The 26,488-nt window shown below is 40.9% G+C and overlaps 3 protein-coding genes and 1 long non-coding RNA gene across 5 annotated transcripts in view; all 4 read right to left on the bottom strand.

Annotated features, from left to right (window-relative positions):
• Positions 1-3,406, bottom strand: part of LOC5519720 (uncharacterized protein YMR196W) — a 7,957-nt gene extending 4,551 nt beyond the window's left edge. Inside the window, exons 1-5 of the mRNA XM_032364422.2 lie at positions 2,916-3,406; positions 2,666-2,835; positions 1,524-1,697; positions 832-1,157; positions 102-381 (exon numbers count right to left, since the gene is read on the bottom strand). Coding sequence (XP_032220313.2) covers positions 102-381; positions 832-1,157; positions 1,524-1,697; positions 2,666-2,835; positions 2,916-3,379 — 1,414 coding nt within the window. The 5' untranslated portion in view covers positions 3,380-3,406. The remainder of the gene's footprint in view (positions 1-101; positions 382-831; positions 1,158-1,523; positions 1,698-2,665; positions 2,836-2,915) is intronic.
• A 5,744-nt stretch (positions 3,407-9,150) lies between these two features.
• Positions 9,151-10,309, bottom strand: LOC125561871. The gene is made up of 2 exons (XR_007307573.1): positions 9,825-10,309; positions 9,151-9,326 (listed from the first exon to the last, which is right to left on the bottom strand). It is a non-coding gene; the product is annotated as an uncharacterized LOC125561871 (long non-coding RNA).
• Positions 10,310-11,743: 1,434 nt separating this feature from the next.
• On the bottom strand, positions 11,744-20,386 carry LOC116603387 (BSD domain-containing protein 1). Of its 2 annotated transcripts, XM_048726564.1 has the most exons (13): positions 20,284-20,386; positions 20,132-20,192; positions 19,611-19,727; positions 19,370-19,418; positions 19,162-19,283; positions 18,926-18,980; positions 18,191-18,306; positions 17,168-17,236; positions 16,049-16,124; positions 15,111-15,404; positions 14,820-15,077; positions 12,813-12,994; positions 11,744-11,989 (listed from the first exon to the last, which is right to left on the bottom strand). In XM_048726564.1, the coding sequence occupies exons 1-13, from the start codon at positions 20,295-20,297 to the stop codon at positions 11,957-11,959; spliced, it is 1,446 nt and encodes a 481-aa protein (XP_048582521.1). In that variant the 5' UTR covers positions 20,298-20,386; the 3' UTR covers positions 11,744-11,956. The 2 variants fall into 2 exon arrangements, with proteins under 2 accessions (XP_048582521.1, XP_048582520.1); XM_048726563.1 differs by having other exon boundaries at positions 14,820-15,404.
• A 3,265-nt stretch (positions 20,387-23,651) lies between these two features.
• On the bottom strand, positions 23,652-25,657 carry LOC116603366. Its single transcript, XM_032364466.2, has one exon. The coding sequence runs from the start codon at positions 25,196-25,198 to the stop codon at positions 24,425-24,427; it is 774 nt and encodes a 257-aa protein (XP_032220357.1). The 5' UTR covers positions 25,199-25,657; the 3' UTR covers positions 23,652-24,424.
• Positions 25,658-26,488: the final 831 nt, after the last annotated feature.

Raw genomic sequence — 26,488 nt, forward strand, 5'->3', positions numbered from 1 at the left:
TGACGGGAGCCAGGTACAGATCAACGAATCCTCGAATCGTTAAAATTCTCACTGAAATAAACCATGAACAGGGTTAAAAAATTGACGAAAACTGGAATTACCTGGGATGACAGTTTTGAAGAATTCGTCTGCTTCGGCTTTTCTCGTTTTTATCACGTCGTCAAACGAATCCTTTCCGAATGGCATCGGCACTCGCTCGTCCTGGGCCGACAAGCGGCATCGGATGGTATACCGCTGACCAGCTGCCAAGTCAAGGACGTAATGTGGAGCCATTTTGGTCCCTTCAAGTCGAGGGTTCACAGCGTCTAGCTCCTTGTTGATCAGGTACCGGTGAAAAGCGTCCTTGACATACGGATTAGAGTTGCGGGCTTTATAAAGACGCTGATATGAAAAAGACATGTGTTGGGAAGATATTGTCTTTACACTCTGACCCGCTTTAAGAGGTGGTAAAAGTTTTGAAAATTATATGGAAAACAAAGATCAATTGGCTCTGACAAATTATCCTCCGCATTTGCTGGTTGAAGTGAATTACCGAGGTTCCCGCCCGAGTGAGGAAGGAAAATGTCTTGCTACGACAGGCCCGTAGTCTGCTATGAATAAAGAAAACGTCCCACTACTAGTTATGATAAGGATATGGCGCACAAGATGGGTACGCATACCCCTCCCCCCCCACCCCCCCACACACACTCCCCGCTCATAACCCTAGCTACGGGCCTGTATGTCTTTCCCTGAACATTGCACGGCACCTTAAACATTCTGCTGCCAATTCGGTACATTCTCTATACAGCGAAAATAAGCCTTTCACAAATTAAACACGAAGAAGCATCTAACCTTGAAGTTCGTTTCGTTGTCCGTAAACAACAAATCCGGATCCTCTCCGTCCGGTCCAGCGTCCGCTGCGAATACGTATGTCCCCATGTCGTCATGGCAACACTCGGCGGTTCCCGGGGAGGTCTGCTTAATGCGTGGTTTGCGCGTGCACACCTCGTGCTTGCAGCCCCATGACCACGTGTTTCGAAACCAGACGGTCGGTAGAACGTGAAGCCGCGCTCTGTCAGGTCCGCGGTTCACAACAGTAATACTGATAATGACGTCACCTGGGGTGTTCTTTGCGTACTCGGTGAAGACGTCCCAGTACCTCCCCTCATCAAAAACTCCTGAAAGATGCAACGCAAGTTTGTTAGGACAAAGGTTGAGCTGAACACTACGTTTGGGGAACAAAAAGGTTCACAACCGAACACATCCTTGTACTAAAAATAAAATCATACAACTATTTCGAGTAGAAAACCTGATAAAGACATCTAACTTTTGCATTTGCTTTTTCCAACTTCAAAATTCTTGATGATGAAAATGTTTTGTGTCATGTTTGTTTTGGGAGACATATATATTTTTTACAAAATAAAAAGTTTTGTATCCCAGCCAAACTTACAAGAGGGACATGCAACCAACGAAAACTATGAAATCTGAAGCTCTACGTCGTGTTTTTATAAAATGCATTAACGAGTTGTTAACTGTGCTTGTACCTGTATCAGTCAGCTCGAATTCCGAGTCCTCTTTGGTCCGTTCCCTGTTTTCCCGGACAAGGCTGGCGTAAGGAAACCCCTGCTGGGGGTACTTGTAGAGTGCCTTCATGTACGAGTGGGTAGGGGTGGAGTCTAGATAGTAGTAACACTCCTTGACATCTTCACCGTGGTTACCTAGCAACGGATCACAGTCTCCACGGTTACTAAACAACGGATTACAACATTGTAATGTGTGGAGTTTTCGTGCTGAAAAATTCCTGAAATGCATGTGATTTTAGGGTAAAACGGGAAATGTGTATATTAAAGATAGACCTGGGGCCGGTTGCACAAAGCCTGGGTAAGTTATCCGCCGGATAGGCGCTAACCGCCGGATAAAATCCCTATCCAGCGAATAGTTATCCGGCGGATAAAATAGCGTTACACAAAGCGTGGATAGAAGGCTGGATAACTATCCGCTGAATAGCCATCATTTACCACTAAGTGGCTTCCCGTTTCCATGGTAAATATGCAAAGCGCGCGCTGTTTTTCCTTCAAACAAAATGGCGACCGTTGAAAAAGTTACTAAAAGTGCCAGAAAACAAACAGTTCACCGAGGCAACGTGCATGTAAATCATTGAATGATCACAGGGGATAGTGTTCAGCTTCTTCCTGTCTTTGGGAGTCACATTTCTCGACAGAACGGAAAATATAGCTTGATTCCAGTCCTGCCAAAGCTACATGTAAGTTCGTAGTTCATTGTAAATTAACCAACTGTAATATTCGTCGTTTGCATGTGTTTCAACTTTCACTGCGTCTAAAATTAATCTAAATTCTGACGATAAAATGGGGAAAGCAAGACGCCATTATGTTTTTCTTCACATTTATTCGGTGGATAAGATTTTATCCGACCTCTATCATCCGGATATCTTTAACCGCTGGATAACTTTTATTCGGGCTTTGTGCAACCGAATCACGCCACTCGGATAACTTTTATACGCTGGATAAGGATTTAACCGGTGGATAAGACTTATCCAGGCTTTGTGCAACCGGCCCCTGGACATTTTTTTTTTTTTAACACTAACTTAAATACCAATGTGTTGAGCGACTTTGTCACGCAAAGCGCTCCGTCACGCAGTGACATGCGGTGCAAATTGATGCTGTACCTTCGTTTCCGGTGAGGCCAAATAGTCTCTCCTTGATGATGGGATCCTGCTCATTCCACAAGGCGACGCTGAAGCATAACCGACACTTGTCGTCTGAGATACCCATGATTCCGTCCTCGCCCCACCGGTATGCGCGCGACCGGGCCTGGTCGTGCGGGAAGTAGTCCCAACTGCCGAAAGACAAATATATCATATTAATTTTCGCATTTTTTCATGAGGAGTCCAGGGGTATAACACATGAGAAACTTACCAGTTCCCGTCCGAAGAATAGTCCTCCCGGACAGTGCCCCATTGTCTTTCGGACAGATATGGTCCCCATTCCTTCCATCCGCGCGCCTTGCTTTCTTGTAGTCGCCGCGACTCGGTGCTTGGTCGATCAAATATGACCTCGCTCTCTGAGCTTTTGCGTTTGTTGTTCCCCCGTCTCCGCGCCTTCCTAAGCAGCGCGCCAAAGCTGTTGCGTCTTTGTACAGGGGGGTGCACAGGCTTGAGTTGTTTGTTGATATACTCGCGCACTTGGTCGACGTCGAAGGTTCCACTCTTCAAGTGTTCCCACAGTTTTTGTAGACGAGGGTCTGCGCGCCGCCCAATAATACGCTCAAGTTTTTTGATCTCAGATTCAAGTAGGAATTGAGATCGATATCGCTTCAGACCTGTGTTCATTCCCTTGTTCAGAAGATTTGGTATTTCTTCCTGGTTTCCTGACATAGTCATCAAAAACACATCAATACTTCTGAAGTTATGTACTCTGAATGTACACATCAAAAATACTTCTTGTAAACAACAGTAAGTTCACCAATAGAAATCCAGTACTTTTTGCAATTCAATTTGGTGTTCCGGTCATGGAAAAGGAAACCAATCAAGTGCCAGGAAGCCAGTGCAGTGTCCACGTGCCCACCTCGTGGCCAGATTCCTGGGGCCGTATGCGCGCATGAGCTATCGTACTGGTGGCGTGCAATCCGTATTTACTTCTTTTAATAATGTAACACTCGTGATTAAATCAAAATATAACATTTCCGGTACGCGGGCATCAGATAAACTTGACCTTCGAACAAAAAAAATGGATGCTTTACCTTTTTCGTGTTTTTCAGTTTTATGGTTTTCTGTTTTTAAGGTGGCAAGGTGCGGTGTTATATTTAAGCTTTTTAAGACATTCATAGGGTCGTCGAGGAGGATTTGTACAAAATGAACAAAGGATTGAATTAGACGGACCAGTAGTAAACTTAGCAAGTACATAAGAGTATTTCGAGTAATATCGCGATTTTGATCCATCGAAAAAAAGCTAAAAATTGTAAAACATTTTTTTGGTGGACGGGGCGACATGTTATGACCTAAAGGCGCGTGACGGTAACACAATCCTCTCTAAGTGTAACTCGATCTTTAGAGTCTGTGTGACATTGCGAGCTATGACGTTCGTGTGAGCCCCCCAGGGTGCATGACTGTGACGAGACCTTTACCACGGACTTTTAAGTAACACAATCCTTAAGTAACATTCCCCCCCCCCCCCCTTCCCCATCGTACGTGCACGTGGAAGTTTCTAGGAGCATAGTACCTATGTTTCTTAGGCTTGAAGGAATCAATAATAGCGTTAAAAAGCGCCCGGCTAGAGAAACCAGTAGCGGGTTAGTAGTTGATTCAATCTGGGCCGAGTGCTGAGAATATGCAATATGGGATTGATGAACTTGACATTTGGAAGTGCGGATCATTGTTATCGAGCACAGATAAAATCATTCCAAAACAGGGTATATACGATAAAAAAACACTTGGTGAACACTGTTTTAGCGTTTTTTAGTCCGAGTTAACATGAAACACACCTTAACATGGTACATACCTTTTCCCAGGTTTCTTTTATCTTATCCGAAGTTCTTCTTCTCACTTTTTCTTTCTTTCCCCTTCTCTTCCTTTTCTCCTTTGCTTTGGATACTAGTTTGGGCAGTTTGTTGAGTTTACTTTTCAAAGATTGTTTGTTCAAGTCTCTCTTGAAATTTTGCGCTCTCTCCACTAAAATCCCATTTATATAACCTCTGGAAGCTCCGGAAACAGGCTACACCAGAATCCCTTTCGCTCCCTACTGGCCGTGACTACTTGCTCGATCTTTTCGCGCGTGCGCACAAGCAGCGAGAACTTGGACACAAGGTCAAGTTCAAGCTCGTAAACAGACGCGGGAAAAAGAAGCGCTGTATTACTTTGAGTTCGATATAAAAAAGCGCACGAAAGCTACCGAAAGGAAAAAGTTGAGAGCGCCGAGTGAGAGGGTCGAGAATTACGCGGCGGCCGTGGGCTTCCCGGGGGGAGGGGGAGGGTGGGCAAACCCGCAATTGGCGCGACGCGGCTACTTAAGGAGGTTTTCAATTATCCTATTGAGAAAGAGTTGAGTTAATACTTTGGCCCTCGAACTTCAATAAAACAACCGATGTTTTGGCCCTGTATTTATACCATTCAAGACTGTCTTTTTTTGAATAACACACTTTTCATAAAGAAAACCACTTTGTGCGTTGTTGATGTTATTAAAAGCCTTATTCTAATGGTGATATTTTGGAATTATATCCACTTCTCAATAGAATCGTTTATCGATGTGACCTTTCGTGTCCAGTAACCGCGACCTGAGGTGCGTGCAAGAGATCCGAGAGAGATTTGAACTGAGCCAACTCGTCGTGCATCAATGCTCGCACCAAAAAGGCCGCTGGACTAAGAACTGCAAGCCTTGCAAAACAAAAAAAACAAAACAAAAAATATTTTATTTCTACTGTTGCGGGTTTTGCGAAATATTCTTTTTCCCAAAATAAAATCGCCAAGAAAAAACACCCAGCAAATTATTGGATTGATCTGCACATATAAATGTAAAAAAACACGACTTTTCAGCATATAAATCGGGGTGACCTTTTCTGGTTTGGGATGCAATAAAGCCACTCAATTCCACCATGTGCAAAAAGCCGTTTATTGATTTACTTACTTGTATCGGTCGTAAGCTAAAAAAATGTTTAACTGAAAAGCAGATGTGATCCTTCTCTAGGGTCATTCATGACCCTGGGAACGTGCCCTACAGTAATTATATTGCAATAATAACCAGCTGTTTAAGTTTACCAATATAACCTGTCAATCATCTCAACTCTTCACTGGATTAATGAACAAGTGACCCCGCCCTGATATTTCTACTGATATGGTCCGTTTTCTACACGTCTCGGACGTCCGGTTGTCCTGATACCGACAGTATGTTAGACTACTTGAAGCTTTCCTGAATTAAGTGAAGTAAAATAAACAAAAGCTAACTAGAAAATGCAACTTGACATGATGCTTTTTGTACGCTAAATAGGGGCACGTTTCCTTTTTACGAGTAAATCTATGGACTTAACGCCAGGGTTGTTGCATCCATGAGGTTTTGGGGCTTTTTAAAGTCGAAGCTCCTTGCTTATTGACATGCCACATACAAATCTGGATAAAAAAAATGCACCTTTTATCAGTTGTAGGAATGTTTGTTGAGTTCTGGGTTTAAGTTTGGCTCAATATCATTTTACTTGAATGTTTTACCAAGTTTTTTTTGTGCCCGAACACAAGCCATAGGCCAAAAGATGTCACAGTAATAACAATAATTGACTGGAAACAATTGATAAAATATCAGTCAAATAAAGCATGTGGCGGAAGGTAGGTCATGGCCATCGCTTAGTTCCTATGATGATGGGCGATAGTGAATACAATGCAGGAGAGGACTTGCTTAAACTCTATGACGTCACGAGTAGAACTCTCCAGATACGAGCCGTAGTCGAGTAGCTCGCGATTAATCACTTTTAAACACAAGATAGAATTGACCTTCATAGTACAAGGGCAGAGTGTGTCAGCATTTGAAACTGGTATTTTAATGAGACTCAACCAAGTGATGATAAATCTTCCAACAAGAGAACATTATCCTTTTCCTGTGCGTTGATCTCAAAAACAGTTTACAAATATCTCTGACCTCTTTGCCACGCGAGATATTGACCAACAGGGGGTATATTTTCATAAGCATTATGGATTTCCGATACCTCTGTTGACAAAACCGAGGATAGGTGTTCATTTATTCGTCGCTAAACGGACATCGCACCTTTTATATTGCGTCATGTGAAAACTCTTTATTACCGGCGAACCAGCTGCTCTTACGAACACCCTATATGCTTGTACGCTTTAGCCTGCGAATAATTAAAAAATAACAACTATGAAAAATATTCTTCTCAAAAAAAGGGCAGAGAAAACTCTTTCTACTGGCATGTATGGCCGTGGTTATACGAACCGTTTCCAAACATCTCACGGTTTTCGACAAGATGTTTTATTGTACCAAGTGACAGGCTGCATGCCTTTCTCAATTTTAAGATGACAAGTTCATGTTCTCGAAGCGGAGCAGTCACGTAAGCTTGTAGAATCCCTGTCAGGTTACCATGGCGACGATCCTGACGTCGCTTGTGTACATTTCTGACATTCACGCATGCGGCATGGAGAGTTCTGAAGTAAATAACTTGTAGCAGTTATTACCATAAGCTAAGAACCCTGGCGTATTAATTTTTGGGGTGTACATATTATGGATTATGGAAAATGGTTGAAGGTGGTTTTATAACGCCACTAAACAAAGGTTTGGTTATAGTCTCTCAAAAATGTTTTCTGATTAAAACCCGAGAAATCTTTTTAATTCCTAGTTTGACGGCGACGTCAAAAAGACAGGTTCGACCTTGTGTTGTCACTGAAGGTCACTAATAATAAAGCGGCCGATCGAGTCTGATTTTTATCTTTCATGCAACAATACCACGGCCACGCGAGAAAGCCAAGTGCGAAAGCCACCATGTCATCGCAGGACGCAAGAGCGCCCCACCTTGGAAACCACACAGAATAAAAATAAACCACTCATTTTAGACAGTAGACGAATGTCTACCATTCATAGTATAATTGCCCCTTAGGCACGGTTTCCAGCCCTTTTTTGTGAGCCCGCAGTACGTACTCTCCCCACCCAAAACGGCTGGATACCGGTCTGACCGTGTCTTGCGATGAATGTGCCGAAAAAGCTCTCATGCGGAAAACCGCTAACCATTAGCAAGGCTCAAGTAAAAAGGTTGACGTCTTGAACCCGATCACGGGCTATAGGGTAGTTTCACTCCAGTATGATGTATAATGCCTTGTTGGTGTTAAATAAAGCACGTATTCACATACCTAAACTGGTTATAGTTTCGCTTCTCCGACGAGCTCTGTTCCTATGCGTTTCAAACGACGCGCGCCTTGTAACCGCCGGGCGCCTAATGAATGAAAAACTCTACCCACAGCCACGCGTTTATTCCTTTCCCACTATAAAATATAAATCAGATCTCTCCGTTTGTTCCGTTTGTTGATCTCTCCGATGTTTTAATGCACCATTTAAGTGACAGGCTGCATGATTTTTTTGAACTCAAAAGATGACAAGTTCATGTACTCGACACGAAGCAATCACGTTAGCTTGTAGAATTTCTTGCAGGTTACCATGGCGACAGTGCTGACGTCAGTAGTGTACATTTCTGGCATTCACGCATGCGGCATGTAGAGTTCTGGCTTTAGATTAGGGAAATCAGGACTTATTATTTTCAAATCAGTTATTATCATAAGTTGATAACCTTGACGTATAAATTGCGCCACCCAGGGATGAAATATATATTTTTGTGCATATTTTAATAGCTTAAAAGCAGTGCCATAAGCTATTTAAGTGCAACAAGAGTTCAGTGTCCGTCTAAGTCTCTGTCGGTTCGGTTAGCGCGTTCGGCTGTTAACCGAAAGGTTGGTGGTTAAATCCGACTCAGGAACAAAAGATAATTTTCTGCCTAGTTGAAGACTAGGGCGCATTTTTTTACCTATCATTCTGGAATGGGTTGGTAGAGAATGTTCAGAATGGCATTCGAGTCATTCTGCTACAGGTAGCAGAATGAGTGGAATGGCCTTCATTCCATTCCGGAATAGGAACGCGGGATAAACGAACGCGCGCTTTTTCTATTCTAATTATTCTCATTGCGGAATCACGAGTAAAAAAACCCGCCCTAATATTGCTTTACAAGTAGAAGTGCAAGTTCTCCTTCTAAGTCTCTGTGGTGCAATCGGGTAGCGCGTTCGGCTGTTAACCCAAAGGCTGGTGGTTAAATCCCACCCAGGAACAAAAGATCAATTTTTGCCTATTGTAAACTGCTTTGAAACTAGACACAGAAACCATTAAGTGCAACAAGTTAAAGGCAGTGTCCGTCTAAGTCTCTGTGGCGCAATCGGTTAGCGCGTTGGGCTGTTAACCGAAAGGTTGGTGGTTCAAGCCTACCTAGGGCTTAATTAGGTAAAACCTACTTCATGAAGCTATCTCTCTCAAAAATTCTTCAAAATTTAATATTGTGTCAGGCTTATCTTGTCAACCAAATTATGAATATTTTTAACTATTTTCTATTTTTTAACGATTGCATCAGTGTAGAAAACGGTCCAAAATTCCTCATTATCGAAAAACAATGGAAAAAATATTTATGATGCCATATCTCCCTTGATATTCTAGGGAAATTCTCCAAAATTTAATATTGTATTAGGCTTATCCTGTCAACCACGTGATCCAAGCTATGAGCCAATCAGATGTAAGATTTACAAATTATTACATCATGAATAACTTTCCATTGTTATTTGTTAATTAGGTAAAACCGACCTATCTTGCAACGGTCGATTCAGTGTTGAAAACCGTCAAAATTCCTCATTATCGAAACACAATAGGAAAATTATTCATGATGCCATATCGCTCTTGTTTTTCGAGGAGAATTCTCCAAAATTTAATATTGTATTAGGCTTATCTTGTCAACCACGTGATCCAAGCTATGAGCCAATCGCATATAAGATTTATAAATTATTACATCATGAATAATTTTCCATTGTTATTTGTTAATTAAGTAAAACCGGCCTATTTTGCAACGGTCGATTCAGTGTTGAAAACCGTCAAAATTCCTCATTATCGAAACATAATAGGAAAATTATTCATGATGCCATATCTCTCTTGATTTTCGAGGAAAATTCTCCAAAATTTAATACTGCATTAGGCTTGACCTGTCAACCACGTGATCCAAGCTATGAGCCAATCAGATGTAAGATTTACAAATTATAACATCATGAATAACTTTCCATTGTTATTTGTTAATTAGGTAAAACCGACCTATCTTACCTATATTCGCCCTATATTATCAAAAAACAATAGGAAAATTATTCATGATGCCATATCTCTTGTTTTTCGAGGAAAATTCTCCAAAATTCAATATTGTATTAGGCTTATCCTGTCAACCACGTGATCCAAGCTTTGAGCCAATCACATGTAAGATTTATCAATTATAACATCATGAATAACTTTCCATTGTTATTTGTTAATTAGGTAAAACCGACCTATCTTGCAACGGTCGATTCAGTGTTACATTACATGTTACATTCTATTATTACATCGTGAATATTTTTTTCATTGTTTATTGTTAATTAGGTCCAAAATTCTTATTGTCGGAAAAAAATAGGAAATAACTGATGGCGCTCTAGCTTCCTGGATTCTAAAGGAAACTTTACCAAACGTTTAAAAAATGAATACTTCATCTATGGGTGGGCTTGAACCACGTGATCCAAGCTATGAGCCAATCAGATGTAAGATTTACAAATCTTACCTATATTCGACCTATATTATCGAAAAGCAATAGGAAAATTATTCATGATGCCATATCTCTTTATTTTCGAGGAAAATTTTCCAAAATTCAATATTGTATTAGGGTTATCTTGTTAACCACGTGATCCAAGCCATGAGCCAATCAGATTTTCGATTGATTTTCGGTTGATTCAGTGTAGAAAACGGTCAAAATATCCTCATTATTGAAATGCAATAGGAAAATTTTCATGATACCACATCACTCTCGATTTTCGAGGAAAATTTTCCAAAATTTAATATTGTATTAGGCTTATCTTGTTATTTGTTAATTAGGTAAAACCGACCTATCTCGCAACGGTCGATTCAGTGTTGAAAACCGTTAAAATTCCTCATTATCGAAACACAATAGGAAAATTATTCATGATGCCATATCGCTCTTGATTTTCGAGGAGAATTCTCCAAAATTTAATACTGTATTAGGCTTATCTTGTCAACCACGTGATCCAAGCTATGAGCCAATCGCATATAAGATTTATAAATTATTACATCATGAATAATTTTCCATTGTTATTTGTTAATTAGGTAAAAACGACCTATCTTGCAACGGTCGATTCAGTGTTGAAAACCGTCAAAATTCCTCATTATCGAAACACAATAGGAAAATTATTCATGATGCCATATCTCTCTTGATTTTCGAGGAAAATTCTCCAAAATTTAATACTGCATTAGGCTTATCTTGTCAACCACGTGATCCAAGCTTTGAGCCAATCAGATGTAAGATTTACGAATTATCACATCATGAAGAATTTTCCATTGTTATTTGTTAATTAGGGAAAACCGACCTATCTTGCAATGGTTGATTCAGTGTAGAAACGGTAAAAAAATCCTCATTATCAAAAACAATAGGAAAATTATTCATGCCATATCACTCTTGATTTTTGAGGAAAATTCTCCAAAATTTTATACTGCATTAGGCTAATCATGTCAACCACGTGATCCAAGCTTTGAGCCAATCACATGTGAGATTTTCGAATTATTACATCGTGAATATTTTTCCCATTGTTTATTGTTAATTAGGTCCAAAATTTCTCATTATCGAAAAACAATAGGAAGTTATTTATGGCGCTCTAGCTTCCTGGATTCTAAAGAAAACTCTACCAAACGTTTAAAAAATGAATACTTCATCTATGGGTGAGCTTGAACTACCAATCTTTCGTTTAACAGCCGAACAGAGTGGCCTAGGTTTAAAGCAGTATTACACTAGGCAAAAATTCATCTTTCGTTCCTGGTGGGCTTAAACGAACAACCTTTCAGTTAACAGCCGAACGCGCTAACCGATTGCGCCACATAGACTTAGACGGACACTGAACTTAACCTGTTTTGATATAGTTCTGAGAGAATCATTACTCGTCCCGGCGCTTATTCGGGTAATAACGGTATAGACACATTAGTACTTCTAGTGAACCCTTTTTATTATATACAAGTTCCTTTAGCAAGTATCGTCCATTGTTATCAGTGACGATCTAAAAGTACAAATAATAAACTTAGCAAAAACTTAAAGCAAATAATAACAATACACGGCGATCACTAGTAAACCACGCGCGTCTTCTTGTGTATCCCTTTGGACAGCACAAGCTATGTATTGATGTGGGTTACATGAATCTTCACTCCCAGTTTTCCCAGTCATCATCATCGTCCTGTAAAAAAAAAACACGTAGCCATTAGGTTATTTAAAACACCCGAAGAAATCAAATTTCTAGTTTAAAAATATATTTTGAGGTATATTTTATTGTACATTTAATTGAAACACCGTCAAAACCATAATTTGTACGAAATACACTTTTCTGTTTGTGAGATGTGATGCTGATCGGATAAAATCTTTATATTTCTCTCTCGCTGAGATTAACATCTCATTCGCACAGGATTTCATAGCCTACAAAAACAAGCGTTATGCAAGTCGAATCGACGGGCAGTAGCGGTACGCTCATGATCTTAACGCTGCTCTTTCACCGCAAAGACCGTTTCCTTACCGATCATAATCAAACAAGTTCACACGCTTCCGATCGCCCTCACTCTATCCTGCTCACCTCCATATCCGGCCCAGTCACTGTTTTTCTGGTTTTATGTGACAGAGCAAAAAAATGGCATGACATTTTCCAATTCTCAATATATAAGCTCAAGATTCCGCATACACGGAGCTTAATTCCAAATTTTAAAGAAATTTAGAAGGTATGAAATTTAGATATAAGCGAGCAAATGTGGCTTAATTTCCGATCAGAGCCCGACTTCTCCCTAAAACGAGGAGAATTCATACTTTGAACATTTGAAAATTGCACTTCAAGCCTCATATCTCGAAAACGAATCCATTAGAAAAAAAAACACTTTTTGATATGTTGGTTTACATAACATAAGGAACATCTATGCAAACATTCAAGCTTACCGAAGTTAACCAGAGCTTATTTTAGGAAAACTTGCCATTTTTTTTGCTCTGTCGTTTTATGTTGGTCTGGACACGCCTACCTCCGCTCCTCCAGCTGCTGTGACGTGATCGGTGACGTCATCGTCATCGAAGTCGTCATCCCAGGCGATATCCTCCTCGTCCGGCACCGCGGGAAGCAGGACGGCGCTGGAGCTGGACCGACCGCTGGGGGAGGGGGACGGGACTGGTTTGCCGGTGGAGTCTGCTGCTAAATGGAGGGTGTCTGAAATCAACGAACAGGTCTTATTCTTGTGTTGTGCAAAAATAATAATAGTTGCACATAGCCTATTCCGCAGGCATCTCTCTTTTAGATAGAGTTATTAGTATTTACATAAAAAGCTGCGCAATGAGTATGGGCAACAAGTGAGGTAATTTTATAAGCTAAACAGAAAATTTCAAACTTCATAGCCGTTGCAGGCTTCGAATTAGGGACTTTAAGCATAGACAACGTCAACGCGAACGGCGACGGCAGAAAACCATTAGGGACCTTAAGCAACGAGGACGGCAACGTGGACGACGACGGCAGAAAACAATGGGATTTGATTCAGAATTCAATAGTAGCACGTGAAAATGCGTTCTGTCTGATACTTTTCAGCCGTTTTCCTCAATCTACAACATGAAAACTACAAGTTTCACGGTCTAGCGTGGACAGGAACGTGTGCGCTGAAAACAAGACTATCCTTGTTTGCTGTTAGAAATAAGATTCTAGGGTTGTCGTTAAGTTTTTGGGACTACAAAAAGAAATGATTTTAACAAAAGTAGTTTAGAATTGAGCGCAAAGCATGAAAGCTTTTGGGGGATCACGTTCTCCCTGCCGTCGCCGTCGAAGCTGCTTAAACACGAACAAAACATTTAGGGGGGCACGCCCCTACTGTTCAGTCCCTTGAAATTTTTTAAAATATTTGGTGGGCACGTGCCCCCAGTGCCCCACCCCCTGCTATGGCCCTGAACTTGAAATTTGCAGGGGTACGTACACAACGCGCGCGGGGCACTTTAAATACACACTCAAAAAGACTTCCTACCTCTACAAGACTTCCTACCTCTACAAGACTTCCTACCTCTACAAGACTCCCTACCTCTACAAGACTTCCTACCTCTACAAGACTTCCTACCTCTACAAGACTCCCTACCTCTACAAGACTTCCTACCTCTACAAGACTTCCTACCTCTACAAGACTCCCTACCTCTACAAGACTCCCTTCCTCTACAAGACTTCCTACCTCTACAAGACTTCCTACCTCTACAAGACTCCCTACCTCTACAAGACTTCCTACCTCTACAAGACTCCCTACCTCTACAAGACTCCCTACCTCTACAAGACTTCCTACCTCTACAAGACTTCCTACCTCTACAAGACTTCCTACCTCTACAAGACTCCCTTCCTCTACAAGACTTCCTACCTCTACAAGACTTCCTACCTCTACAAGACTCCCTACCTCTACAAGACTTCCTACCTCTACAAGACTCCCTACCTCTACAAGACTCCCTACCTCTACAAGACTTCCTACCTCTACAAGACTCCCTACCTCTACAAGACTTCCTACCTCTACAAGACTTCCTACCTCTACAAGACTCCCTACCTCTACAAGACTTCCTACCTCTACAAGACTCCCTACCTCTACAAGACTTCCTACCTCTACAAGACTTCCTACCTCTACAAGACTCCCTACCTCTACAAGACTTCCTACCTCTACAAGACTTCCTACCTCTACAAGACTTCCTACCTCTACAAGACTTCCTACCTCTACAAGACTTCCTACCTCTACAAGACTTCCTACCTCTACAAGACTCCCTACCTCTACAAGACTCCCTACCTCTACAAGACTCCCTACCTCTACAAGACTCCCTACCTCTACAAGACTCCCTACCTCTACAAGACTTCCTACCTCTACAAGACTTCCTACCTCTACAAGACTTCCTACCTCTACAAGACTTCCTACCTCTACAAGACTTCCTACCTCTACAAGACTTCCTACCTCTACAAGACTCCCTACCTCTACAAGACTTCCTACCTTTACAAGACTCCCTACCTCTACAAGACTTCCTACCTCTACAAGAGTGCGACTTGAGCTCTTCATCGCTGATCTTGGACCAGGAGCTGTCTATCGATCCATTTGTGCTGTTTTCTCTCTTGATCTCTTTCTCGGGCTCCTCCGCCGATGCTTCTGCGATCAGCGCAGCGTGATCTTCACCACACCCTGTCGCATCCAAATGCGATCCTGTCAAGTCATCTTTCTCTTGTCCTCTAGAGTGCTCATCAACTACACACACACTCACTTCGCTTGCTTCACCTTTTAATTCAGTAGAATAATCCTTTTCTTCATCTACTTGTTTATTTGTAGGTTTACTTGGTTCGTCTGAATGCGATGTTTCAGCGTTGAGTGCCGGAGCACTTTCAGGTTGAGGCGAGGTTTGTGATGTTGCAGAAGGTGCTGGAAGCTTATTTGCACTCCATTTCTCTTCTGCGCCATCTTGTTGGTCTTCAGTGGGTAGCTGTTCAGTTTCATTGGGTGTTGGATCGTGTCCTTCAGTTGCAGATTCCTGGCTGATGGGTTCGTTTGTGGTGAGATTAACGACATCATCTTGCACTTTAATCTTTTCTTTCGAGACATCGTCGGCATCCCATGCTTCTTCTAAATAATGGAAACCAAGGCTCAACATACTGGGTGCAAAAACACTTTACTTATAGTCACCTTATAGATGTCACCCTTCAAATGTCACCCTGTAGGTGTCACTCTTTACATGTCACCCTGTAGGCGTCACCCTGAAGATGTCACCCTGTAGGTGTCACTGTTTACATGTCACCCTGTAGATGTAACCCTGTAGGTGTCACTCTTTACATGTCACCACCTTTTACATGTCACCCTGTAGGTGTCATCTTTACCATGTCACCCTGTAGATGTCGCCCTGTAGGTGTCACCCTGTAGGTGTTACCCTTTACATGTCACCCTGTAGGTGTCACCTTTTACATGTCACCCTGTAGGTGTCATCTTTACCATGTCACCCTGTAGATGTCGCCCTGTAGGTGTCACCCTGTAGGTGTTACCCTTTACATATCACCCTGTAGGTGTCACCTTTTACATGTCACCCTGTAGGTGTCATCTTTACCATGTCACCCTGTAGATGTCGCCCTGTAGGTGTCACCCTGTGGGTATTACCCTTTACATGTCACCCTGTAGGTGTCACCCTTTACATGTTACCCCGTAGGTGTCACCTTTCACATGTCACCCTGTAGATGTCATCCTGTAGGTGTCACCCTTAACATAATTCAACTCACCCTCATCATCCCAACCAAGTTCATCTTCTTGCATCTTATTAGCCCTCTCAACAAGGGCAGCACGGCGCTTTTCCTCCTATAATCATATAACATGTATCCTACTATAAGTCACTTACCGTACCATGAACATAAAGCCAGTGAAAAGTTTGGAACTACTACTGTGTCAGATCATGTATAAAAGGGCTCTATTGGGAGAATTTGCTTACTTGTTTGTGTTTGTTTTACTACACATTATAACATTTACTTTTATTTAAACTTTGCCCTATAATTTGAAAACACAATGTATACCTTCAGACAGGTAAAAAAAATGGCAAGTTTCCCCAAAATAAGGTCTGGTTAACTTTGGTAAGCTTGAATTTTTTTTCGTCTTCGAGATATGAGGCTTGAAGTGCAATTTGAAAATGTTCAAAGTATGAATTCTCCTTGTTTTTAGGGAGAAGTCGGGCTCTGATCAGAAATTAAGCCAACTTTACTTGCTAATATCTAAATTTCATATCTTCTAAATTTCTTTAAAATTTGGAATTAAGCTTTTGGTCAGAGGAACTCCTTGTATGCGGAATCTTGAGCTTATATATTGAGAATTGGAAATTTCATGCCATTTTTTTTTGCTCTGTCATACCATCAAGATTTTGGCTTGTATGATCTTGTATGATCATTTCACTCCACTTACAAATGCCAAAACAAGATGATAAAAATTTGGCGTGGAATCCCATTTATATCAGCCCCCTTAATTTTGTTTGTTGTTGGTAGCTTAGTACAAAGAAGTATTCTCCCCACGTCAGACCAGGCCTGTACCAAGAGGGGGGGGGGGGGGGGCAGGAGGTGCAAACGCACACCACAATGCACACCACAATGGCCAAAGGCCACTTTCGGTCCTGAATAGACCTGCTATTTGTAGACAAAACTATAAAGCATAAGCTAGATCACTCTGGTATGTAGTATGTAAATCCAACAAAATAAACGTCCGGTGGAGATGCTGCAAATGCATAAAAAATCCCGCTTTCTTCTTTTGGGGGTGGCCAGATTTTAATCTGAGCAATGACCCTCCCCCCCCCCCCCCCCCCCCCCCCCGGAAAAATTAGGTCCACTTTTACAGATATCACATAGTGTACTGTGTACCTCGTCAAGCTGGTGAATTCTATAGAAGTAACGATGCCAAAACAGGGAGTGGTGAACTGCTGCTGGTACCTGGGATAAAGAACGCACCATAGGAGGATAGTCAGCCAGACATGCAATTGTTCACTTGGAGGTCATTTTCAGAATAAAATTAAAACCCTTAGTTGGTTGCATGCTTTTAAACACAAACGTGCACTATAAAAGGGATAGCTCCGCCCCCTTTTCCGCAACCTCTCGCACAAGTCATTGTCATTCACAGCTAGACTTCATTGAGTGCGGACTTCTGAAACTGCCAGAAGAAAACATAGCAACAAGTGAAGCTGTACAACAAATTACTACAAATTTAAAGTACAAGAGAATGTTAAAGATTTATCAGGCATATTAGAGAAAGCATTTGGAGTCAGTTCTCTACAAAAACTAGAACAAAAATTGAAAAATAAAATTGAAAAACAGAGCGCCCATGCTCATTTAAAATGGTGTCATTCAGGTGCGTGTGCGAACAAACAACAAATTTGCAAAATTTATTGCTTCAAAACCTATCTAATTCCCCATTATTTTTCGTTTTGTTATAATAAAAGGCAAAAAATAGCCTGTGTTCACTTCAATGGTGTGTTTTCGGCCAACTTTATTATAGCTTTCTGGCTTTTCTCTACAGAGTTCTGCACTCAGTGAAGTGAAATGACGAATGACATCTTGCCTAAGGCAAGTCCCTTTTATAGCGCGCGTTCATGTTTAAGCCTTTTTTAGCTTAAGTATGTCAGTAATTAAGTATTTTCTGTTTGCGATGAAATGTTACATTTATGTCCTCAAATCTATTCATATTTTTAGTATTTGGCTCAGCCTTCTAACTCATTCAACAAACAAATGCCAATGCAAGCAATAAGCCATACATCAGAGAATTTGGTTTAGTTGCTTGAAAACAAATGACCCACTTAAAGTCCTGGTTATGTGATCTGGTGAGACATGCTTTGTCTCCTTATCATGTAGTGCAGACAGAAACACATAAACATGTGAACTTGCACCTACCAGTTTTGTGTAAAGGGCTCTGATCTCTGGCATGTTGACCAGGAGCTCCGAGATCTCACCCTTGTGCTGCTCAAGATCAAATCCATTGCACCACTCCTCATACTGGGCAGGGTGACCTGGGGATGTTCACAGCAAAATCTCACAAAGCCATTCACGGTAAACTTCTCCTAGAAAAATCTAGGAAAAGTAGGTTTGACACAAAAACACAAATATGATGCTTTCTTGAAATAATTCTTTTTTACTCATAGTATTGTTGGGCTGGTTCCAAAAAGAGTCAGGTTAATTTATCTGCTGATAGCAGTTGTCTGTATTGTTGTTGCAGTTGTTGCATGTTGAGCTATCAGACCGATAAAAACTGGTTTCTGAAAACAGTCATCCCTCCCTCCCTATGACCTTAGCAAAATTTATCTGTGATTTTATTTGCAGGGAACATTATCAGCCATTTCAGAAAACCAAGTCTATCTATGGAAAGGTTTGTATGGTGATAAAGTGCAGGAACACCCTGGGTGTTAAAATCATGGAAAGTAGGTTGTAGTGTGAAGTCAGGGTGAACAATCTAAATATCATCAGGTTCGTGTTTAGGGTGATATTGATAGAAGGAATTTTTCAGCGTGAAATGATGTACACTCTAAATGCAGGATCACATATTACAAAGTTCATGTTTAGATTGATATTGACAGAAGGTAGTTTGCAGTTTGAAGTGAGGGTGTATATTCTAAATGCAGGATGACATACCATCTGGGTCAGTGCAGTATGTGGCAGGGTCGGTCTGAATCTCATGGCGCCGTGCCTGAAAAAAAAATTGGCAAAATGGGTTACCAGCAATGAGCTACAACATGGGGAAGATTTAATATGGAATCCATTGGCTGTGTCTTTGCATGTTCATCGTGTTTTCAATTTTTGTCTCTACTTTATTGAGCACATACTTAATGGTGTCAGCAAAGGAGCCAGGTACCCATGAAGTGAGTTACCTGGTTTCTATCAAAAACTTGTCCTGAAGAGCCTGCCACTGGGTCATCACCAATGGCTGCTGCAACATTGGAGATGTTGTCTTTTAACGCTGCAGACAGTGATCCCAGCCAGTTGGACATTCCTGGGTAGATCATTTCCTAATTAGTAAGAAAGTCTCCAAAATATGAGCCTGAAGAATATTCAATACAAAACAGCTGCATCCCAAACCTTGTCTTATAACAGTTGTGGTTGAGCCATCCTCCTCGTCCTCCTTCACCTAAACAGAAACAAATCACAAACAAGAGATAATTAGAGCAAAAACAAGGAGTGGGGGTGGTGACAGTCTTGGTAAAAAATGTAGAGCCGGAAGCCTTATTCTATAACACAAACGATAAGAAATGAAGGATAATTAGAGTCCCTCAATCTATGAATCCATGTCCATCAGCAAACTTTGACTTTTTGTACATACCTTTAGTTTTTCCTTGACATTGGTTGCAGTATCAGCAATTGTTGAAGAAGTGTCATAGTGAATTGTGGTTACGAACTCTGCAAGGTCATGCTTGACCAATGAGAGAGTCTCCGCTGACTGAAAATATAAATCATATTACACCCTGGACCAAACAACACTTTTTGGGACGGTTACTAACAATAAATGGGATCCTATACAAAACAGTATCAGTATCCTATACAAAACAGTATCTAGAGCGTACGTTTTACAGTAGGATGACAGAGTCTTTATACATAGAGTGGTACTTACATTACTAAACTGCAGTGTCGTGTTTGTTTGTAAATTATTTTACGAAATTTTCTACCTCTACTGAGTGAAAAAATGAATATTCAAAGCTACACATAACTCAAATAGCAATGTTGCTATGGCTGCAGAGGGTAAAAGAAACAACAGCTCTCTATCTTTGGCGATTCCGTTAGCTTATTCACTTGAGAGTCACGAGATGCGAAAAGCAAAACGACTGCGACAGACATGGACATCACCTTCGCTTTTACGGACGATAACAAATCATTCCCCCAAGAGCCCCACCAGCCAGCTCCACCACTAATAGATAAAACATTGAGAGGAAAAGTCAGTAAGGAATCACCAAGTATTAACAAGAAATTTCCCAAATTTTCCCGTAAATTCGACCCACCTTTCTTCCGCCATTTTGCTATGATGTGTTTATGATGACGTCATCGAATTACTGAAACCACAGGTAGCCAGTCCCAGTAATTGAGCTCCGTCGCCTGCGTTCTGTTGAGGCAGCGGAAATAGCAGGGACGAGAGAATATAAATGAAAGGAAAAGGAGAGATTCTACTCGGGCTATGTCTAGGGGTCCCTGAAAAGTTCATTGTGATGACGACGGCACCCAGTTCTTAAAAAAAATGTTTCCTATGTTGTTCCCAGCCCGGATTTAGCTCAGATTATGAATGATTTAACACAGGAATTCCATATCACACGGAAAAGAATCCATATCATCCACATGGATGAGTTAATCCTGCGCAATATGTCCCACTTTTTGACCGCCAAGGGGGGGGGGGGGGGGGGGTGAATCGTTATGGGAATAGGCACCGCTGCCCTCATCAAACTCGTCGACACTGTGACACTCTTCCGATTTCTAGTTCACTTACTATTCAAAAATCTGCTTATCAACTAGGTTTTTAGTATTTTTTTTTTTCGCTTCTGGCGTAGGGTAAGAGTTTTTGGTGTGCAAGTATTTTGGTGGTTATTTTTCAAACGAGCATCCCTATCAATTTAATTTGACCTCCGCCCCCCTAGGTATACTCTCCAGTCTTATACGTAACGGCGTGGCTTTTTGATGATATTTGACGTCTTGCTTCTACTTACAAACTAAGTGGTGTACTGTATGTCTTGTGTTTACCGTATGGACCGTGCTACCACAAATACGCCTAGTGTTTACCGTAAAGTCCTCCGTGTGTAGGCGTAATTGTGGCAAACACACAGCTATCTGTAAAGTGTTTCTCATCGCAATGGCCTCAAGGACCATCTTTATATATTCCGGTTTACGCTCTCCTCTAAGCTAAAAACCTTTTTGATTAAGGCCGAGTCTATTTTCGTATCTCTTCAAACACCCGGTGTGTGGTCACGTCTATACACTCTTTTTTTATATAAGAACGTCTAATTTACTGTCGGGGCTGGCCGTTCTTATTTTTGGGTAGCCTGCGTAGCATGCGTTTCTGTGGAGTTTCAGCAAGAATAGAGAGCAAGCGAAGAATATGGCCGCGCGAAAAATGGGGCAAGCGCAAAAAAAAAAAAGAGAAGGCGGCCACATTCTTCGCTCGAAACTCCACAGAAAAGCTTGCTACGCAGGCTAATTTTTGGGACATTTGAAGGCTGAATGGCATAGCAGAAAAACGTATTGCGCATGCGCGTGACTTTTGGAGCATTTCATTCAAGGTGGCGGCTGGAGAGAAGCGAAATCGCCATGTGCTTACGTCTTTCAAAACGCTTTTCGCTTGTAAATTATCGGGTTAAGACTTAAAACAGATTTATCCTCGTAGGAGAAGGTAATACAGCATTCATGGTCTACTTTTTATGTGCATTTCGAGATTAAAGCTGATTTTACGAGAGATTTGCGTTAAAATTCTCGATTTTCATTCAAGATTTGACACAGATCCGAAAAGAAAACAGACAAGTTTGCCGTGAAAAATACCATTCTGTCAGGCAGAATGCATTTATTTCTGTTTCCATCGTAATAGTCAATTCAGAGCTTAAAACGGACCTTACTGCTCCGATATTCTCTCGCGAAAACGATTTTCGAGCTCATCTCGAAACCTGGTTAAATCGTGGTACTTCTTCGTTTCGGGGACCGTCTCGCCCTTTTCAACAGATCACATTAAAAGTATGAAGATCACATTTGATATTTTTTAAAGAAAGTCTTAGTCTATCATCTAAAGAAGTATGAACCTTATCTATTTACAAATGTCCTTATTTTTCAATATTTTCTAAACCCATACGGGAAAACTTGAAACTTCCATACACTTCGGCGATCGTTAACAATATCTTCAATTTGTACCAATATAAGGTGAATTACTAACAGCAGATCCATGTCAGTATCTTCAGATGTACACTATACAACTGCCCATGAATTGCATGGGCAATCGCTCTCTCCATTTAGGTGTACGAAGCAGCAAAAGTTGCTGCAAATTTCCCCGTTCTCGTCCGCCATCTTGGATTCAAATGGTTCTGATAACTTGCGCATGCGCAATACGTTTTTCCGCTATGCCAGGCTGATGAACGATGTTCTTAAATTTTGGTGTATATAAGAATATAATACCCAATGAATTATTAGGAAGAGAATTACACTAATGATCAATAGCAATAATAAGGTTGTTACTATGAGAACAATTTGATTCTGCATTTTAGAACGCATCAGGACTAAAAAAGAAAAAAAAGCTGCTATCTGAGCCTCGGCATGTTCTTAGCACGTTCTTTAAATTTGGTGAAATCTCAGGCTGTACGAAAAAAGGGTTCTTATTAAAAAAGAGTGTATGGCGTCAGGCCGCCTCTCTTTTCTATTTTGTTTTGTTAATGGTAAACAATTGAATTAAGGGCATATTGAATAATTTCGGAACCTCTCTGGTAAATTGTGAGTTGACATTTGTAAAAGATTTAAATATCTTTTTTAATGAAAAAATATATACCCCACCGAGGTGCCCACTGGCGCATTCCCTGTCCTTATTTTTGCAAATAATGAACCAAGGTGTTTTTCAGAAATGGAATAAATAAACTCGTCCCACGCAATAGGGTATAACATCTTTGTCTATATGAAGGTTGCTCTAGGGGGAAGGGAAATCTGAAAAGGAAAGAACATATTGATAAAATGGATTCGGTTTCCTCGGTCTTTGTTTTGAGCCAATAAACTACTCGCTGTTTTCACAAACAACTTTGTAGCTTAAAACAGACGTGTTGTGCTGTAAAAACTGTGGAAAAAATCATGATGTGTTTATGTAACGTTCGAGAACGTATTTTGGGAACACTCACAATAAATGTCAGCTGTCATTCATTGTGGACAGTACGATCTAAGATCCCAAAAGATTTTTAACAATCGCAAATAAATGATGGTTTCTATGTACTCACGGTCCGACATGTACTTCTGACAGATTACCACAAAAATCTAAAAAATCATACGAGTTTCGCGCGCATCCTGTTTGCCGAGTTAGCAAGGCAGGTGGAGGAGAGTTGCCGAATTTTGGAAGTCGAATTATACAAAAATGGACGAATTTGCGTGCCAGTCTTATGACGAAGCTATTAGGCTCAAATGGCTTTTAATGGTCAGGACCATTAACCCTGGAGAGTTTTCTTAACCGATTGCAGCCTTTCCCTAGACGTCTTTTTCATGTGAAAAAAAGAATTACGCTTTTTTGATGAGTAAGGGTTTTGTTAGCTGTTCATTCTGATTAGTACGCTCATTTTACGCAGGAACGTCAAAACCGCCCAGCTGTCTCCCTTAAGTTGTCATGGAAACAATGTCGGGAAAAATAACTCGAAAACAGCGCTGTAGTACACTTATTTATAAGTTTTGATCTAGCGTAAGTAACCTTGGTTTCATTTACAAAAGAAACACTCTTTACAAATGCAAATATACAATGACTGGTCGATCACGAGTGTTTTCTCTGTTTTACTTCGTCTCATAGAAAAATATTATGTACATTTGTTTTTAGAATGGAAATGATATCATAAATGGCTCACAGAGCATATCCATCCAACATATAACATAACAATAAAATAATGTACACAGCACACTGCGTCTGTATACTAAGGGAAAGGAGAAATCCCGAATTTTAATCATCAATAAGTCTGTTCTCTTTTATCTAAAAGAGCGCCTTAGAAGGGCTCAGCGCGCGCCAAGAATGGACGTAATCGTTTTTTCGATATCAAAGGAAAACAAAAGCAGACAAACCGATAATTCGAGAATCTCAAGTTCTGATCTTATTTTGAAAATTGACATAAAACTCTAGACACTAGAGATCAATAATAGAAGACCGAGTTTAGCGAATTTCCACGGTTCATTTGGACAATGACTTTTCTATCGATTTGTAAGTAATCCGTAAACGACTCTTTTGAATGTAAAAGGTAATATAACTTGCGGAAGATAAAATCGATTTCTTTCCCGATGTCTCTAAGGTGATATCGTGTTTGAGTAAATTAACATTGTATGTTAAAATATCGTAATGTATTTAAGAGGAACGATATTCTCTCCATCTCTCTCCCCAAAATATCGAAGGCAAGCATGAAATATGATGAATTCAAAGTGTAAAAGCCAGCAGATTTAGATCAAATACATCTCTTCCATATTTCTCCTCAAGAAAATCTCCTTCAGCTGTTCGGTTACGTTTTCTAGAGTGCCTTCGTTGTCCACACATACCCCACCACGGCGTCCAAATCGGGTGCATTTTAAAAACAGTAAAAAAGTGGGGCTGTTTTTAACTTTCCCTTCAGGTTTTTCATCTTTCCCGTTCTCCGAAACTGCAGTAGTTTTTTCAGAAGATCCTTCACTCGAGGATATACTTTGTTTTTGTTTCTGCCGATTCTGACGCTCACGCCTTCTCTCAGACAAGAGTTCGCTCGCTACTCCAGGGGACTTTCCCGAATGTCTACCTTCCCTCTCGCTGGGTGATACCCCATTTTGAGATGTCCTTTCCCCCGATCGTCGCTCTGCATTAGACGGCTTATTCCTAATCGGAGGCAGAACATCATACGACTTGGGAAACTGATGTCCTAGGGTCACGTCTACTGATTTGACTACATGATTCGGATCATAGTAAGCGGCGAGACTCGATCGGTGAGTAGCTGTGTTGACACGGGATTGCACCGGTTGCCGAGCTGTACATACAATGTTCTGGGTGTTCAAACTGATTGTTTCTCTAGGGATGCGTGTTCTTACTGGCCTCGCAGGCTGTGTTGTTAGAGAAGGCGGTTTGTGAGCAGTCCATGTCGCATGACCAAATGTATTAGCCGGTAAAGCACCCTGGATTGGCGGCAGTTTTAGATTTCTCTTTGAATTCAATGAGTTTAGCGACCTATCCATCCCCTTTAAGGCCATGAAGTATGCCCCTGCTTGCTACATAATGGGAAATTACGCTCAATCTCACAAGCCTTGCTGTGGCTTCCACTATTGTTGGACAAGCGTTATCGATTTGTCAGCGGCTAACCCAAGTTCGCGGTAAAATGTCTCTGAGCGATTGAATTCACCTCTAGGTTTCAGGTTTCCAGAAGTGTCAGTTAATTCTAGTAGTCCCGCCATCCATAGCGACATAAGCAAACTTACCTAATGAAAAGACCAGGTGACTTGTTTTATAACGTTGTATTTACATATGATTCATTTGGATATGCTCTTGGGCTTTTATATATCTTCTTTTATCACATCCACGTAATTGGTTGATCATCACTCGATTGTCAAAAAATAATGCGATTTTTAATTGGGGACAAGCGACGAAAGAAAACGAGTTATACTAGAAGACGAAAGCAGCCACACCGCTTTATTGAAAGCCCATAATACACCTGTGTTCGAGCAACTCTCGCGCGCTAAAAATGCAATACTTCGCTACACTAGCTGTCCTTTTTCCGTTTATGCATTTCACATAAAGCACCCAATATCCAAATTTAAACGCGCATCGCAGAGTAAAAGTCTTGTTAATTGATACTGGGTATTTGCCGTTTTTCAAAGGAAGGGAGTTATTTTATTTTTCAGGCTGCCTTAAGGCTATAGTCGGGCCTAAAAGCGTGTCGCAGCAGTGCCATTAGCTAAAACGTTTGTAGTCAACGTAGGAAGTAGGAAGCTTAGATGGCCATTACCCAGCGTTTTGGTCAAATGGTTATTCCGCCTACTAGTAGTAACAATAAGTCGGTCAGCACAATATGGTCTGGCAGCGAGCAAAGACAAAAAATATAATACAATAAAAAAGGCTAGATTCAACAAGGAAAATAAACCTGTAATTATAATGGATATATTATTCAAATGTCATGACGTAGCACCACCTTGAACCCGCGAATGAAAACAGTCCAGTATGTTTTTTTTAAAAAGAATAACTTGGGTACACTTTTGCTTAAAAAAGAAATTAGCCAAATTAAAAATTGCGGTCTACAAGACATTTGTTGTGTCTTAAAAAATGTCAGTGTCCTTTGAACTGCTCAAGGATAATTTAAAAAGTGTTAATGGATCTTGAGTGAGTGAGCATTTCCTCCAGGCCTGGCGATCCATCTGTATCTCACGTTCATAATCGTTCTGGGGATTGAGTCGACATACGTCTCAAAGCAATAGTTTCATGCTTTTCAAGATATCATTTTCAAAACCGAAAACGGTTGTTCGAAGTGTGAACTGCTTCGCAAATTC

The sequence above is a fragment of the Nematostella vectensis genome, chromosome 4 (assembly GCF_932526225.1).
Source record: "Nematostella vectensis chromosome 4, jaNemVect1.1, whole genome shotgun sequence".
NCBI classification, from domain to species: domain Eukaryota; kingdom Metazoa; phylum Cnidaria; class Anthozoa; order Actiniaria; family Edwardsiidae; genus Nematostella; species Nematostella vectensis.

Coding starts and splice junctions, on each gene's coding strand:
- LOC116603366 (XM_032364466.2), bottom strand. CDS start 25,198: ATGGCCTTAAAGGGGATGGATAGGTCGCTAAACTCATTGAATTCAAAG.
- LOC116603387 (XM_048726563.1), bottom strand. Junction 19,419..19,610: donor ATGTCAAGGAAAAACTAAAG/GTATGTACAAAA, acceptor GTTTCTGTTTAG/GTGAAGGAGGACGAGGAGGA. Junction 18,307..18,925: donor ATACTGCACTGACCCAGATG/GTATGTCATCCT, acceptor GAACATCCCCAG/GTCACCCTGCCCAGTATGAG.